Genomic DNA, 17,278 nt, shown 5'->3' with positions numbered 1-17,278 from the left:
AGAAAAACATTCCAAGAGGGCCCTGACAAGCTTGGGAGAGGAGCGAGCCGTACTTCCATTTATCAAGTAGGTGCACAAGCCTGTTCAAGTATTGTTGAGATTCAGGGTGCAGGTTGTGAACTCCTTCCTACCTTGAAGCTTTTCCTGCCGGTTTTGAGAATCACCTTCCCAAAGAGGGGCTTGCTGCTCAGATCTGATTGTGGACAATGGGGCACATATCACACTGCTGGACCACTGAATGCCTCTTTCTTTGTTCAATACTTTTTTTCAAAATTCTTTGTGTCTTCTCGGCTTCATCCAAGAGGCAGGGGTTTTAAGATATACAATAGCTCGAGTCTTGCAGTGAAATAATTGGTGCTCCGTTGAAAGAAGCCAGGTAAATTGGTTAGTATGATTATCTTTAACAAATTGGGGACATTTTAGACTCTTGACAATTCATAAATGATGAGAGAAACAAACTACTCTATTTTTAAAAGATTTTTTTTCTTAATGTTAACATTATGTCAGAGTAAGCCTTTAGCCTGATTGCCTAACAGTCATGGAGGAGGGGGAGAGGTGGAAATGATTTACTGTGTTTGAAAAAAAGACCAGAACAGAGAGGATGCAAATTTGTTTTTATTTTAACGGATGAAAGAAACATTGAGTCCACCAGGTAAAGTGGCTTTCTTTGTGACTCTGGCTTGGGGAATACTTAGTACTTAACATGATAGAATCCCAGAGGTATGTTTCTGATATTTGGAATGTCTTTTTCTTTATGTCTTTAGTTCTATAATTCTATGATTCTTTTACTGCTCTTTTGAATTATACTTCTTAATTTTTTTCAAGTGTGATCACATGCCTTTGGCATAAATGTGAAGAAACAAGAGTCCTGAAAACTATAAGGTCCTGATTTGTGCATGTGTGTTTGGAAGAAAATAATGCTATTTAAACAATACTTCTAAAATTAACATTGCTTCCCTGGCATTTGCAATAAAACATCAACTTTCACACTTTATACTTTTAATCATTAAAATATGTGATAAAAAAATAAAAATAAAATAAAATATGTGATAAAAATTTAATAGGTCTTTTGCAGTTGATTAAAAGACAAAATGATAATCAGTATGTGTGCTTGAATCTCATTTTGTATTTTTTAATAATATAGCTTGGATATAATAATATAATATTTAATGCATTATTTCATGCTTAATTAATGATTTAATCAATTTAGAGCAAATCCCAATAATTGTAAAATATAACAAGAGTAATAAGAGCAACATGTTTTGAATGCTGTTTTTCATTCTTTTTGTTTTTTAGCTGGAGAGAGAGGGACAGAGGGACAGACAGGAACAGACAGAAACAGATAGACAGGAAGGGTGAGAGATGAGAAGCATCAACTCATAGTTGTGGCACCTTAGTGTTCATTGATTGCTTTCTCATACATGCCTTGACCAGGGGGTTTCAGCTGAGCCAGTGAGCTTTTGCTCAAGCCAGCTACTTTTCAAGCCAGTGACCTTTGGGCTCAAGCCAGTGACCATGGGGTTGCATCTATGATCCCACACTCAAGCCAGTGACCTTGAGGGTTTGACCCTGGGTCCTCAATGTCCCACTGCGCCAATGCCTGGTCAGGCTGCCTGGCTGTTTCTAAGTGCTTTCCATATAGTAAATCATGAGGAAACTGAGGTCAGAGAGATTACCTTGCATGTGAATTCACAGATAATAAGTGGTAGAACCAAATGTGAACCCAAACTCTCTGACCCCAAAGCCTGAACTTTACCACCATATTATAAATATATTGCCTTGTTTGCAATATGATTATTATTGTTATTGAACCCTTCAGAGAAGATCCATTACAGAAATATTTTTAAAGTAATTTTGTTGTACACCTATTGTGATAGACCCATAGGTTAAAAAAGACCATTGGTCCTGAAAAAATATACTACCATACAGTCATTAATTGTCATTATGTCTGTTTCACATGCAAGAGAAACTCCATCCTGTGGCATGTAACACATCACAGATTCTCTGATTAGACACTTCCACTTGAGGAGGCAGAAAAGTGTGACTTGCCTCAATCTTTGGGAGAAACATTTCTTTTACTTCTAGTCATTACATGATATACTCTAATATTTGAATATTGATTTCTTCATATCTAATTAAATTCTTAATTCATTCTTAACTTTTCTGTGGAGTTTTGGGAAATTCTACCTTATTTTGGTATGGGGTTAATAGCAACAGTGTTTGGCAGGAACATGAAAAAGTTGATACTTTACTAAAAAAAAAATTTAAAAAAATTACCTTATTGAGATATAATTCACATACCATAAAAGTCACCAGCTTAATATGTACAATTCAGTGGGTTTTGTGCATTTACAGAATTGTAAGAATTGATACATGATTTTTAAAATTAAATAAAAACTCTTGAGATACTTGAATGAAAAGTACTTGAAGGCCAGTGAACATCATTAATATTCGCTACGTTCTTTTTCCTTCATCAGAAATGCGTGCTATACTGGCCTGAAAAGAGAGGAATATATGGGAAAGTCGAGGTTCTGGTTATCAATGTAAATGAATGTGACAACTATACTGTTCGAAACCTTATCTTAAAGGTAAGATTACATTGCTATAGCTCTCTACAAAGTAAATGATATTAGAACATAACATTCCTTCTTTGAAATTATTATCCTAACAAGTACAACAGATTTAACTTAAACCAATTAAATAGCGTCAAGATGAAAGAAAAATTAAATCATCCTCTCACGTGTTTCTTTATTGTCAGCTATTAGTCATATGTTGAATGAATTAAAGAAGTAGATATTAAGGAAATTCACTAAATAGGAAGCAACGATCTTCTAATTTGCATAAACAAAAGATCTCTTGATTTAACTTTTTGAATGCCTTTAACTAAAGACTTGTTCTGCAGACTTTACCATGATTTTTTTTTTTTAATTTCCCTTTGGTCTCCGCAGCTTTGAGTCAGACCTGGGAAGTCAGACCTGGGAACTGTGAAAGAAAATCTGTGCTTGTGGGCGGCCGGGGGCAGCAGGGAGAGCCTGAAAGTGTTGCTGAGCTCTTCAAAACGTGGAGCTACAGTAATTTATTTATAGGGACTTTCCCTAGACCAGTTTACGTCATAGAAAAATTATCTTGTTTAACTTATGGGCAGCAGATGCTGAGGAATGTTGCCATGGTATTGTTTCTGCCTCTGGAGGACAATCATCTCAAAGATTTTAATCCTGTCTAGTGCCGCCCTGTGAGGACAGCATCTTCACAGGGCGAGCAGAGGCACAGCCTCACTGACGGTCAGCAGTGAGGAGCTGGAGGTAGGAAGGCACTTACCAAAACTTATTTTTAAATACATATCGAAGTGCTTCGGTCATGCCAGCAGCCCAACTGGATGCTGAGTTTGGAGATGATATACATGGACCTTCACTCAAAACATTTCTAATCTAATGAACCCTGTAACCCCTTTGCTACTGGGATTTCTCACTGCCCTTAAAACTGGAGTTTGGGATGAGTGTAGAAGTATTAGAATAACTGAATATAAAATTACATGGCTTATATTGGTTAATATGTTTTAGTAACCTGTCAGGAATGTGCAAAGAGCAGAAAACACCCCAATTCTTTCTTGGCTACATTTTTATCTATCATTTTATTTATTATAGCAAATTACAAACATATATAATATTTAGCATGAGTGATATACACATTTTCTATGCTAATTATATATTCTCATTTATTTTTTCTACTTCATCTTCTTGTTTTAATTACATTTGTTGGGTGACAATGGTTAATAAAATCATAGAGGTTTCACAGGTACAATTCCAAAATACATCACCTGTATATTGCATTGTGTGTCATTTAATAGAAGCAAGACTGTCAAACTTTGATATCAGAATATTTACAGGTAAGTTTTCTCAAGGTGAAGAATTATTCTTCAAAAATCTCCTAGATATTTTACTCATCTGGAAATAAGTTGCCAGCAAGATGGGAATAATAGAAGGCATGCAGTATTGTGGTTTGTGTGAATTGTAGTTGTACAAGTAAATGACGCATTTGGTGGCTGTTGCTATTTTCAGCAAGGAAGTCACACCCAACATGTGAAGCATTACTGGTACACATCATGGCCCGATCACAAGACTCCAGACAGTGCCCAGCCCCTTCTCCAACTCATGATGGACGTAGAAGAAGACAGACTTGCTTCTGCAGGCCAAGGGCCTGTGGTTGTCCACTGCAGGTAAGGCATGAACTATCCTTTCTGCCTCTGCAAACTCTCCATTCTTTGTAAAAACCAAGAGCAGATAGAAGTTGGGTTTTACTTCTTGGGTGTGACTTTGTCAGTAAAATAAATGTTTATTGAAATTGATTAACTTCCTAAAAGTTGAATCTTCATCAGGATTCATAAATAAGGGCATCTTCAGCAAACAATTACACAGTGGAGAAAATACCATTTCTAAATAAACATCTCAAGGAACAGGAGCCAATTCAGTCCTCTACCTTGAAACTTATTTTGCTTCATTTAGTCTCATCAGTCTAATATACGCTAGGAATGGCAGATACGATTTCCTAACTTATTGGTGGCTTTTGTTGTTGTTTCAAGGTGGCACCTGAACTATACTTGAATTGTATCTTGGTAACATTTATTATTATTTCACATTTGGTGAAAACCAGCCAACTATTTTAAACATTGTTTTATGAAAAACAGATGGAAATAAATTATGAAATGGTTAAGTGGGCAAGTGGTAGTTCTCCAAAGCAAAAACAAAGTGCTGTGACCAGAACAGGGGCTACTGGAGGTTAAGCCCACACAAGCAGTGGATGTCCGTGGGTCTCTTCCCTAATGTCTGGCTCAAAGCTCTCATCTCATCCCTCACTTTCCCTTTAGTGCTCCTAAACTAAAGCAAGCATTTTAAAAGTTATTTCAATAACTAGCCATTTATTTTTCATACTTTCTCAAAATACTCTCATTGGTGTTGCTTCATTGAACATCTTGTAAGTCTTGTAAGAATGTTTTTGATATCTTTAATGAAGAAGTTACATTATTTTAAATGATAATTGTGGCTTCATTCTTTTTTGAACCTGTGTGGTTTGTTTAAGAACAAATTTTACTATATGTCTACTTATTAAAGAGCATCATTATTCAGTTTTTAGCATTAACCTAACCTTACCTTGGGGCCTTACCCTAACCTTACCTTGGGGCCGAGGAAAAACAATCTAATTGGCCATCCTGTTCAGTTGAAACTGTCCCCCACCCAAAATTGTAAAACACTCAGGATATCTAAAATGAACTAGCCACTTCCTCTATAAAACCAGGTCCCCTTCTGATAAGTATTTTTACAAACGAGACCATCTCTTTTTCAGGCACTCAAGCTCTAACATTGACAGTTATCTTTGGCCTTCTCTTAATTCCAGCCTCAGTTTTTAATCAGTCACCAAACTGGCTTTCCCTTCAAAGCTCCCATAATCATCACTTCCTGTCCAATCACCCAAATTCAGACTCTTATCACCTCATTCATACATTAGAAGTAGTCAGCTCAAGAGTGTGGTGGTTACCAAGGGTGGGGGGGGAGGGAGGACATGGGAGGGAGGGAGGGAGAGAGTTAGGGGGAGGGGGAGGGGCACAGAGAACTAGATAGAGGGTGATGGAGGACAATCTGACTTTGGGCGAGGGGTTTGCAACATAATTTAATGACAAAATAACCTAGACATGTTTTCTTTGAATATATGTACCCTGATTTATTAATGTCATCCCATTACCATTAATAAAAATTTATTATAAAAAAAAAAAAAAGAAGTAGTCAGCTAATTGCACACACGCCCCCCCCACTTCCCCAGCTCTCCCCATGGTGGCCTATCTGCTGTACTTCTCCTTGTTGATGCTCCTAAAACCATCTTCCATCATATGGAGTCCCTGCTCAGAACTTCACAATGACTTCCCCCTGCCCAGAGCTAAGGTTGTTAACCTTGGTTCTCTGGATGAGCCACCGAAGTCAGCAAACCCCTTGAAATTACTTAAACAAATATGAGTACCTAAAGTTATGTAAAATTTTTTAGGACGTGGAAGTTCCTAGTTTTCATCAAACTGTCAACAACAATAAAAAGTTTTAGAGGATAAAGTCTAAATCTCTTTGCTTCCCATATAAGACCTTTTATAGGCCTCCGTGTACCTTCCCAGTTTTATTTCCCACTGTTTCTCTAAAGTAACTTTCTCTTCAAGCCAAGCTTGTCTACTTACTGTCGCACCTCGTGTATCTTGTCCTGCAACAACTCTTTCCTTAAACCCTTCTTATGCATGGGTTATTCTTTCATTTATCACAACCAAAATGCCTGCCGTTCATATAATACACTTCAAACCCTCTTTTTAATGAAACAAAGTCTCTATAGACACTTCAACTAAAAGAAACCCAATCTACTTCTGTATTCCTTTGCACTCACATTCAGTAGAAACAAGTTGCAAATAAGAGAAAGAACTGCTATTTGAGTGCCAAAAGGGGGGTTATTAATTCAAACCAGGAGGATTGGAGAAAGCCTGTAAACATCTGAATAATGTTGGAGAGACCAATGTTTGTGGTTTTAAAAGATGGTAACTAAGGCATTAACACAGAAAGGAAAACTAGAAAATAAAAGGCATTTTTTGCAATGATTCATGTAAATGGGGGGGGAGCACAAAGGGTACAGGAGGACAGTAAAATGACATAAACTTTTTGAGAGTTAATCGTATACATATTATTCAAGGTCATGAATACCATGGTAGAAAGCTTGAACCTTGGGCTGTAACTATTGGGAGCCATCTACAGTTTTGAGTAGAGAGTAATATGATCAGGTCCCTAGCAGCTGTGTGTATTGTGAATTAGTCCAGGGAAAGACTGGTGACTTGGAAACCATAATGAAATCATTGCTAATCATGAAATAAAGAGATGTTGAAAACTTGAGCACAGTCTATAAAAAGGAAAGCATAGACCCGAAAAGCTCAATAGAGGTGGAAAATATAAGAATTGGTAACAGATTGGATGTGGGAGATGAGAGAAGGAGATGTTGAAGACAGCGCCAAGATTTCTAGGCTGGGAAACTTGTGGCTGACTGGTAATGCCATTGAAGGAAAAGATAATTCTGTTTTAGGTACATTGAACTGAAAGCAAGTACAAAATAGTAGTGTCAAGAGTCCAACTAGGCGATAGAATAACACTCTAGAGTTTAGGAGAAATTGAGGGAATTTAAATATAGATTTAAGAGAAATTTACATAAAAACTATTTAATTGCCTGACCAGGAGGTGGCGCAATGGATAGAGCATCGGACTGGGATGCCAAGGACCCAGGTTCAAGACCCTGAGGTCACCAGCTTAAGTACGGCTCATCTGGTTTGAGCAAAGCCCACCAGCTTGGACCCAAGGTCACGGGCTTGAGCAAGGGGTTACTCGGTCTGCTGAAGGCCCGCGGTCAAGGAACATATGAGAAAGCAATCAATGAACAACTAAGATGTCACAATGCGCAACAAAAAACTAATGATTGATGCTTCTCATCTCTCCATTCCTGTCTGTCTGTCCCTGTCTATCCCTCTCTCTGACTCTCTCTCTGTCTCTGTAAAAATGAACATACAAACAAACAAAACTATTTAATTACTAAGAGAAAGACATAGACACACACATAAGTAAAGGGTTTGTTAGTGTTTTTATTAATCTATAAAGTGACTTGGAAATAATATGCCTTTAGCCACTTCTTTTCTCCTAAATTGAATTGAATCTTCAGTTACTCATGAGAATTTTCAACATCAAGATATCTAAGACTAAACTCTCCCTCAAAGCAGCTCATTCCAGAATTCCGCCTTTCTCTCATTGGGACTATCATTCTTCCAGTCCTGCTCATCTTTGACATTTTGCTTTTCTGACCATTCAACTCCAGACTCACCTTTGTGACGTGCCTAAGTCTTTCCCCTCCTTTCTAGTGTCCATCTCTTACCTAAATTCAGGCCGTAGTTATTCTTTGTAGAACAGTTATAATGCTTTTCTCACTATTTTCCTGATGCGGCACCTGCCTCCATGCCACTCTTCCTACTGCACATAACTAAAAGAGAGAGTGTATTTGAGCACTTGGCACAGAGCCCAGGTTGTGGCACTTAGTCCATGAGAGCTGTTGTTGTTGTTATTAATGTGATTAATCCTAGCTGTTGTTTCAAATTTAAAAGGACTTTTTAAAAAGTACATTTTATCTCTGCGATTTTTCTTCCACCTTGTTATTCTTTGTCCTTTCTTTTCAGCGCGGGGATAGGTAGAACGGGGTGTTTTATTGCTACATCCATCGGCTGTCAACAGCTGAAAGAAGAAGGAGTTGTCGATCCACTAAGCATTGTCTGCCAGCTTCGTGTAGACAGGTGAGTGCCTGTGGGATTGCATCCTCGACTTCAGAGCAACGTGTCTGTCACAGCCTGCTCTGATCAGCCTGACTTTGCAAACGCCGCAGGCTCCAAAGTCCTAAATCTTTATAGTGATTCGTGTAAAGTGTTTAAGAATGTACATTACATTAAAAAGCCATCAAAGAAAGTGTTATTTATAACACTGACCATCAGGAGTCCAAAACAAAAGCACTTCTGCTAACCACTTCCTCATCTCTGATACAGGTTGTTTATGGTGGTAACTGTTCCCTCTTAGTCTTATACCCATAGTCCTTTCTAACATACTCTGTATTTTCATTGGAGTTAACTGAGCCATTCACCTTTGGCTCTTGATCCTTTAAAATGAAGTACTGCACATGTCATACTACCAAGAGCCCCTCTGTTTTTAGCCTAGTCTTTTTAATTGTGAAAAATGCACATAACAGCCTGACCTGTGGTGGCGCAGTGGATAAAGCGTTGACCTGGAACACTGATGTCACCAGTTCAAAACCCCGGGCTTGCCTGGTCAAGGCACATATGGGAGTTGATGCTTTCTGCTCCTCCCCCCTTTCTCTCTCTTCCTCTCTCTCTCTCTCTCTCTCTCTCTCTCTCTAAAATAAATAAATAAATAAATAAATAAATAAATAAATAAATTTTTTTAAAAAAATGCACATAACAAAATTTATCATCTGAACCATTTTTTTTTTTTTTCTGAAGCTGGAAACGGGGAGGCAGTCAGACAGACTCCTGCATGCACCTGACCGGGATCCACCCGGCACGCCCACCAGGGGGCGATGCTCTGCCCATCCGGGTCGTTGCTCTGTCACAACCAGAGCCACTCTAGCGCCTGGGGCAGAGGCCAAGGAGCCATCCCTAGTGCCCGGGCCACCTTTTGCTCCAATGGAGCCTCGGCTGCGGGAGGGGAAGAGAGAGACAGAGAGGAAGGAGAGGGGGAGGGGTGGAGAAGCAGATGGATGCTTCTCCTGTGTGCCCTGGCCGGGAATCGAACCCGGGACCTCCGCATGCCAGGCTGATGCTCTACCACTGAGCCAACCGGCCAGGGCTGAACCATTTTTTAAAATTTATTGGGGTGACATTTTAATAGGTATAAGGTGAAACAGTCATTTTTATATATAGATCATTTGATCACCTTTGTGATGATCTCTGCTTATGTGTTGGAAACAGCAGAAACAAAGAAATTTTTCTTCCTTTCCCAACAACTACGCTCTGTCTGGGTAAAAGAATGGTTGATTCAGTTTTGGAGAAAGTGAACAGGTGCTCCCTGAGAACAGACACAGGGAAAGATGCTATACATCACACAAGGAATGTGAGCAGCTGGCCTCCCTGCTCTGTGATCCAGTGTGCTGTAGCGGAAGAGCTGTTCTGGAAGGCTGAAACCCTGGGTTCTCTTCTTCCATTCACACAGTGAATATAGAGGAATACCTCCCGTGCCCAAGGCATTGTTCCAGTGCTGCAAGTGCAGCATTGGACAAGGCGAGTTAGACTATACTGTCCTAGGGTTTACATGCTAAGAGAGAGAAAGGAGATAATAAACAAGCTAAGAAATAAACAGGAGAATTTCAGACAAAGATAAAAGCTGCGAGATAATAAAAAAAAAAGAGAGAGTAGCCCTGTCTGATGGCCCAGTGGATAGAGCATTGGCCCTACATATGGATGTCCCAGGTTCAATTTCCGGTCAGGGCACACAGGGGAAGCGATTATCTGCTTCTCTCCCCTCTCCTCCTTCTTCCCCTCTTCCCCTCCCACAGCCAGTGGTTCAGTTGCTTTGAGCGTCAGCCCTGGGCACTGAGGGTAGCTTAATTTGTCTGAGAGGGTCAGCCTTAAGTGTTGAAAATTGCTTGGTACCAAAGCATCAGCCCTAGACAGAGTTGCCAGGTGGATCCTGCTCAGGGCACATATAGGAGTCTGCCTCACTATTTCCCCTCATCTTACCTAAAAAAAATAATAAAAAGAGAGAGAGAGAGCCTGACTGGTGGTGGTGCAGTGGATAAAGCATTGGCCTAGGATGCCAAGGTCCCGGGTTTGAAACTCCAGTGTCACTGGCTTGAGCATGAGCTCATCCCATTTAAGGGCAGGGTCACTGACTTGAGCCCAAGGTCGCTGGCTTGAGCAAAGGGTCACTGGCTCGGCTGGAGTACTCTAGTCAAGGCACATATGAGAAAGTAATCAATGAACAACTAAGGTGCTGCAACTACAATCTGGTGCTTCTCATCTCTCTCTTTCTTCTGTCTCTCTCTCCACAATAATAAATAAATAAATAAATAAATAAATAAATAAATAAATAATAAGAGAGAGATTTTGCTGTATGACCTAAAAGTTAAACTAGAGTCACCTTTTAAGATTCATATTTACCTAGCACCTACTGTGTGCTAGGTCCTGGGATTTTAATAAGAAACAAAGACATTTTTCTGAAAATTCAGTGAGATAATATATTAAAAGAATTTAGAATGGTCTGGTGTGTAGCAAGCCTTAAATGGTCACTATGTTATTATCTTCATTATTATTAAAATTATCAACAAAGTTTCTCCTGTCTCTAAAGATGAAACATTCAAATCTTCCTTTCTGGATTAAGTTTTCTCTCCCTAACCCTATCTGTCCTTGTCGCCTTTAAAATAATAATTTCTAAGTCTTTGTAAATTTATCTTCTCTCTATTTTTCACCTAATGTTGGCTTATCCGAGGCTGTTTATTCTGGTGGTTAAGGTTCTAGGCTCTGGAGACAGATTGCCTGGATTTGCATCATGGCTCCCACCTTCTGGCTGTGTGGCCTTGTGCATGGTGCAGAACCTTTACCTTCCTTGCTTTCTCACTTGGAAAATGGAAGTAGTAATAGCATTTACTTTCTGTTTTTGTTGCAAGTATTAAGAGAGCATCTTCAAAGTGCCTTTTACATAATAAGTGTGCAATCAAGTTTAGCCACAGATACAGCAAGACACCTGAACACACATCTGTAAACAGGAACTAATACTCGGTTCCTCACAGGGTGGCAGTGACATTAAGATGAGGTTACACCTGTGTCGCACTTAGTAGAACACTGAGCCTATGTTTCTCTCCCTCTCTCTACCCTCCTCACTTCTACCTTTCTCTACTCCACATATAACTGCTTCCAAAAGTTTACTTTTCTTTTTGTGCAAGAAAAGATCAGCTCTAGTTATCCCTCCCTCACCTCTTACAATTGCTGCCTTAGTCTCCTGAAACCACCTTGCCTTCCATCCAGTGCTGTCCACCCAGCTGGAATACAATCTGGTGGCTTCACATCACTCTGGGACCTACTTTTGCATAGAAAAGGGGTACTTGTCAGGTGGTAAAGGACAGCACCCCATTAACTGGAGCTGCTCCTACAATGACCTTGACTTGTGCTTTGTGCTTCTGTAAACAAGCCTCCAGCATGGGACCCAAAATCCCCTAGCGACTTTGTTTATATTCTTCTGCTCTAACTTTCCTATTGGCTAATGCTGGAATTCCATGGGCACCAGATACCTGCATGGGTCGAAACTGACTCGGAACCAAGTTGACCTCCAATACCAGCTGTCACCCTATTTGAAACAACATCTTTAAAAGCACTGGTTATGGCCTGACCTGTGGTGGTGCAGTGGATAAAGCATCGACCTGGAAATGCTGAGGTCACCGGTTCAAAACCCTGGGCTTGCCTGGTCAAGGTACATATGGGAGTTGATGCTTCCAGCTCCTCCCCCCTTCTCTCTCTCTGTCCTCTGTCTCTCTCCTCTCTAAAAATGAATAAATAAAATAAAATAAAAAATAAAAATAATAAATTTTAAAAGCACTGGTTATGATTTGCTCAAATTATTTTTGGCTCTTTCTACTCTTAATCTTGCTTATTCACCCTCCTATCTCCCCCCACACACACACACCTGCTCTTATAGCCTGACCCCCACCTTGGTTTTCACTTCCCAGTCACATTACATTGTTAAGTCTACAATACTGCCCTTTAACTTTGAATGGAATCACAAATACATTTTTTAAAAATCATATCACAATGCCTCCTCTATCTGTTCCTTCCTTCCTAAATCAAATGGTCAGAAAATTTAGCCTTGGCCTTCCATCACCACCAAGGTCTTTCCACAAGGCCTGTCCTTTGACTCCTGATAGGATCTTCAAAACAGAGCCAACTTCCCTGCTGACCTGAAGCCCACACGCTCCCAAAATCCTGAATTTAACTCCCTGCCAGGATGTGTCTTGAAATCATTCTGATTTATTAATTGAAATCCCTTCTACAGAAATTCTTTCTTGAGCAGTTGTTGTTTAGAAAACAGATTCTCTCCTTATAACTTCCATTGAAAGGTTCTTCTTTTTCCTTCCTTCCTTAACAAGATCAGTATCGAATTTCCCTTTCTTGTCTCTTCCTTCTGTTATGTACTCCCCTAGTTGTTGTGAAAAGAACACAGAAAACCCTCCTCCTTTCCTTCTCCCCATCCAACTTTTTTTTTTTTTAACAGAGACAGAGAGATTCAGAGAGAGGGATAGACAGGGACAGACAGACAGGAACAGAGAGAGATGAGAAGCATCAATTATCAGTTTTTCGTTGTGTCGACACCTTAATTGTTCATTGATTGTTTTCTCATAAGTGCCTTGACCGGAGGGGACACAGGAGACCGAGTAACCCCTTGCTGGAGCCAGTGACCCTGGGTCCAAGCTGGTGAGCTTTGCCCAAACCAGCTCAAGCTGGCAACCTCGGGGTCTCGAACCTGGGTCCTCCACATCCCAGTTTGATGCTCCATCCACTTCACCACCGCCTTTTCAGGTTCGCCCCATTCAACTTCTTGTTCCCCCTTCCTCCTTGCCCCTGTGTTCAGCTTTTTCCTGTCATGCTTCATTTTCAAATTTTTGATTTGTCACCAACTGCTAGCATTGACTAGGTCTTTAACTCATGACAGTCAAGAGAAAGATGTTCTCCTGTGTGTGTTTTTAGCTCTTTGTTCTACATCAGTTCTTCAAACCTTGTCCCCATCCTAGACTCTGCGGTCATTTGTCCTTACCTTCGGTTCTGGCTCTGTCTGCAGACATTCCAGAAAGCATGACTCGCACTCACAAGGGTATTAAATCATGGCCTTTTTGCATGGACTTCAAAGCACACGGTTCCTTTAACCCCTAGAGTAAACCCACAGTTAGGAAAAGAGATAATCTTTTTTTTTTTTAATGAGGAATCAAAGAATTCAAGATATCAAGTAACTTGTCCAAATTCATAGTGCTTAGATAATGGCAAAATAGACTTCTTTTAAAATTCAGAACTTATGATTTCTAATGGAAAGGTAGGACTGTTGTAGATAAAGTAAACAAGCTTTTGGAATATATTTATTGTAAAACTGATAAGAAAAAAAGTATCACTTTGGTAATGCTTTGATAACTTAAAAAATGCAATGACACCATAATTTTTAAAACAATGTTTAATATGAATGTAAGCTGTTTCATAAATACAATGATATTATCCATAGTTGCTTTAAGAGTATAATTTTTTGAGTGTCTTCTCCTATGGACATCTATATGTCTTCTTTCTTTCCCTATTTCCAGCATTTTTTTATTTTTTGTTTTTAATTACAGTTAGCATTCAATATTATATTAGTTTCAGATGTACAGCATAGCGGTTAGACATTTATATAAATTACAAAAGTGATCTCCCAATAAGTCTAGTCCCCACCTGGCACCATGCATAGTTATTATAATATTATTGACTATATTTTTACGTTGTAATTTACATCCCTAGGACTAGTTTGTAACTGCCAGTTTATACTTAATCCTCTGATTTCTCTTCAGACCATATAAATCTTTTGCCTTATGAGTATAATTTAAAGAATATAAGAAAGTTGCCCATCCCAAAATATCTGTATATGAAGGATGCCAAAAATATATGTGTATGGTCAATACCTACAATACTACTGTTAGAAAGCCAATCCTTGGCTAAAAGAATCATTCCATTTTAAAGTTCACTGAACATAGAGATGGGAGCTGAAGGTGATACTTCATGTCTTCTCTGCTATTTACACTTTAACGTAAACAAAATGATGTGCTCTTTCCAGCATGGTAGTTAGAGAGAACATAACTCCCTGCATTATCAATATATTCAGAACATAGGTTTTGATGAAGGATAATTGAAGAGGAGGCTCCAGAAGCTGCGTATACCTGAGGCTCCTGGTCACTGGGAATAGAAGTGGCACAGAGAGGGAACAGAAGAACTGTAGAAAAAGACACCTCCCGAAGAGCAGCCACCTCTTTTGTGGAACCCAGAACAAAAGAAAAATGTGGGACTCCTTTTTTAAAAAAACATAAAATATTTCTAGACAGTGACAGCAGAGCTTCACTGCAGGGTCCCTCTAAGCACAGGACATGAGGATCACAGGCCCATGAAGCCAGACCTACCTCGGGATGGTTTTAGGATGGGATTTTGTAGATGGACCTGAATCCTGTGCCCTGTGTCCTGTGAAACAGACACCCGAGATCTTGGCTCCATACCATGCATTAGTTCATTCATTCAAACATTTACTAAACACCTACTACTCAATATGCATCAGGCACCAGGATGTAGAAAGATGAATTCCTTAACAGGCTTTTCCAGACTGTTTCTCACAGCACAGTTTAACTATCTATCCAACTATGTGAGCCTGCTACGTGCCAAACTCTTCAGACAAAAAAAAAAAAGGTCCTCAATTAAGTTAGAGAAAAAGCTATATACTATATTCCTTAGAACCCCTCTCCACTTGGATATTTACAATAAATATTAATGCATTAAAGGATCTGAAAAATCCTCCAATTTAACTTCATTTAAGCATTCTTTTACATGTGACCACATAAAGCTTTCCTCTAAGACTATCGAAATGGGAGAGAAAGAAGTTGTAAAATAGTACATATATACTGTCCTCTCAGATGTTTAGGGGAGGAGAGAAGATTGGAGATGACACCAGTGTTTGAGCCGGGTGGGACCCTCACAAAGGCAAAAGGAAAGAGAGGGACCAACTGACTGACTAGAAGCATAATAAAGGATTCAAAAGACAGAGTCAGTATATCAGAGAGCTGGTATTTTGTAGTCTGCAGTGTGCAAGCCTTTTCCTATCCTTTCCAACCCTCTTTAACAATGGCCTCTGATCCAGAAGATCCAAGGCTGCACACTGTTCAACTTTTTTATAATCTGCCCTCACCACTTCCAGCTGCCTCCTCTGAGGAGCCCAGGGCATGGCTAACAGCAGAGAAAAAGACAAGTCAGTGATTTGGATACTGAAATGGGGCTTGTTCCATGACTAAGTCAAGAGTTTGAGCATTGGGAAAGATCAAACCAATCACAATGCCTGTTTGTAATCCAATGTGACAGAAACAGACAATTTGTACTCAGATCACAAATCCACATTTTAGCCATAAATTCAAATGGTTGGTTTAGAGATGAGTCTGTCATGCTAAATGGATATTTCCAATGTAACAACAATGACAAAGCCATTTGGTGGATTGCTCATTCTCTGGCAAGACATTATTTTTATTGGCTTTAGGGCAACTTCTATTAATAGATCCTACAGTTCTCACTGCAGATTCATAAGTCTGTTATTCTCCTTTTAATAATACTTTTGAGCATATTTTTAACTAAAATAAGATTTATTCTTTCCAAATAGGAGTTCAAATTAGTGCAAGGTACCAATGAGTGTTTTATTTAGAGGTACATTAATAGATTGTTTTGCTAATTATCATAACATTCATTAATTAAAAGATGAAGTGGATAACACGCAATTGGGTCTGAGCACTGGCTAATGGGACAGGTAAGCAGGCAGCCACTGGAGCACGAGGTGCCCAGCTTGCAACCTGTAGAGGGGTTGGTGAGGTGACGCCAGTCTGAGCCCACACAACAGTCTTTCTACAGAAAATTCTGTGGGAAGACCAGGCAGCTGCAAGAGATGGAACAGCTGAAAAGTGGAGGCAAATCTTATGGAGCTTGCAGCTTTTATGGAGCTACTGTCATCTCTCAGAAGGAGGAAGCTGATCCTTATACACAAGTGGGCCCCTACCACAGTACCCAGGCACAAAAAACACAGACACAAACAGCGAACAAACAAAGCAGTAGCTCCAGACAGGTAGCTCATGGCAGGGTACAAACAATGACTAATGCCAATCCCAGAAAACCCAGAACCAACACAACCAGTAGTGGGTGGGAGACTGTACCAACACTAGACTCAGCTAGCTACATAAGCAGCACACACAAAGGAGGAGTTCAGCAGGCAGCAGACACAATGGAGGATAAATATACCCAACAGGACAGACACTGCACAATGTCTAACACATGTGATCGAGGTTAACCTTAGAGCCAGCCAGTCTGAAGAGATAACTGCACCCACAAAAGGACCAACTGCATTCAATACTCACATACAACAGGAGGGTAAATAATACCCTCAAGAAGCATTCCTAGAGCAAGGAACACAGGTGGGATGGAGGTCAGTACAACTGAGCCCATCGTCCTCATAAAGACACCACAAATAATGTCAAAGTCAGCGCAGAACTACCTAATACACAGAAAAAATGGGCAGAAAAAAAATATGACCCAAATGAATCAAAAGAGAATTCCCCAGAAAAAGGACTAAATGAAAGTAACCAAACTACCAGATGCAGAGTCTAAAATACTGATTATCAGGATGCTCAAGTATCTTAGAGCAACAATGGATAATCACAATGAGAACTTAAACAAAAAGATAGCAAGCATCAAAAAAGACATGGAAATTATAAAAAAGAACCAGTCAGAAATGAAAAATACAATATCAGAAATGAAGGCTGCACTAGAAGGAATCAAGAGCAAGCTGGATGAAGCAGAGGATCAAGTCAGGGATTTAGAGGACAAGATAAACATAAGCACAGAAGAGGAGCAGCAAAAAGAAAAGAGGCTCAAAAAGACTGAAGAAACTCTAAGAGAGCTCTGTGATAA

General features: G+C 39.6%; 1 protein-coding gene across 2 annotated transcripts in view; it reads left to right on the top strand.

Moving 5' to 3' along the window:
- PTPRR (protein tyrosine phosphatase receptor type R) overlaps nt 1-17,278 on the top strand; it is a 299,896-nt gene that overhangs the window by 267,219 nt on the left and 15,399 nt on the right. For both annotated transcript variants that reach the window (XM_066257665.1, XM_066257666.1), the window contains 3 exons: nt 2,478-2,588; nt 4,059-4,216; nt 8,234-8,347. In XM_066257665.1, coding sequence (XP_066113762.1) covers nt 2,478-2,588; nt 4,059-4,216; nt 8,234-8,347 — 383 coding nt within the window. The remainder of the gene's footprint in view (nt 1-2,477; nt 2,589-4,058; nt 4,217-8,233; nt 8,348-17,278) is intronic.

Source organism: Saccopteryx bilineata, chromosome 2 (assembly GCF_036850765.1).
Source record: "Saccopteryx bilineata isolate mSacBil1 chromosome 2, mSacBil1_pri_phased_curated, whole genome shotgun sequence".
Lineage (NCBI taxonomy): Eukaryota > Metazoa > Chordata > Mammalia > Chiroptera > Emballonuridae > Saccopteryx > Saccopteryx bilineata.
Note: the sequence above shows the minus strand (reverse complement) of the source record. Positions and strands in the feature narration are given on the sequence as shown.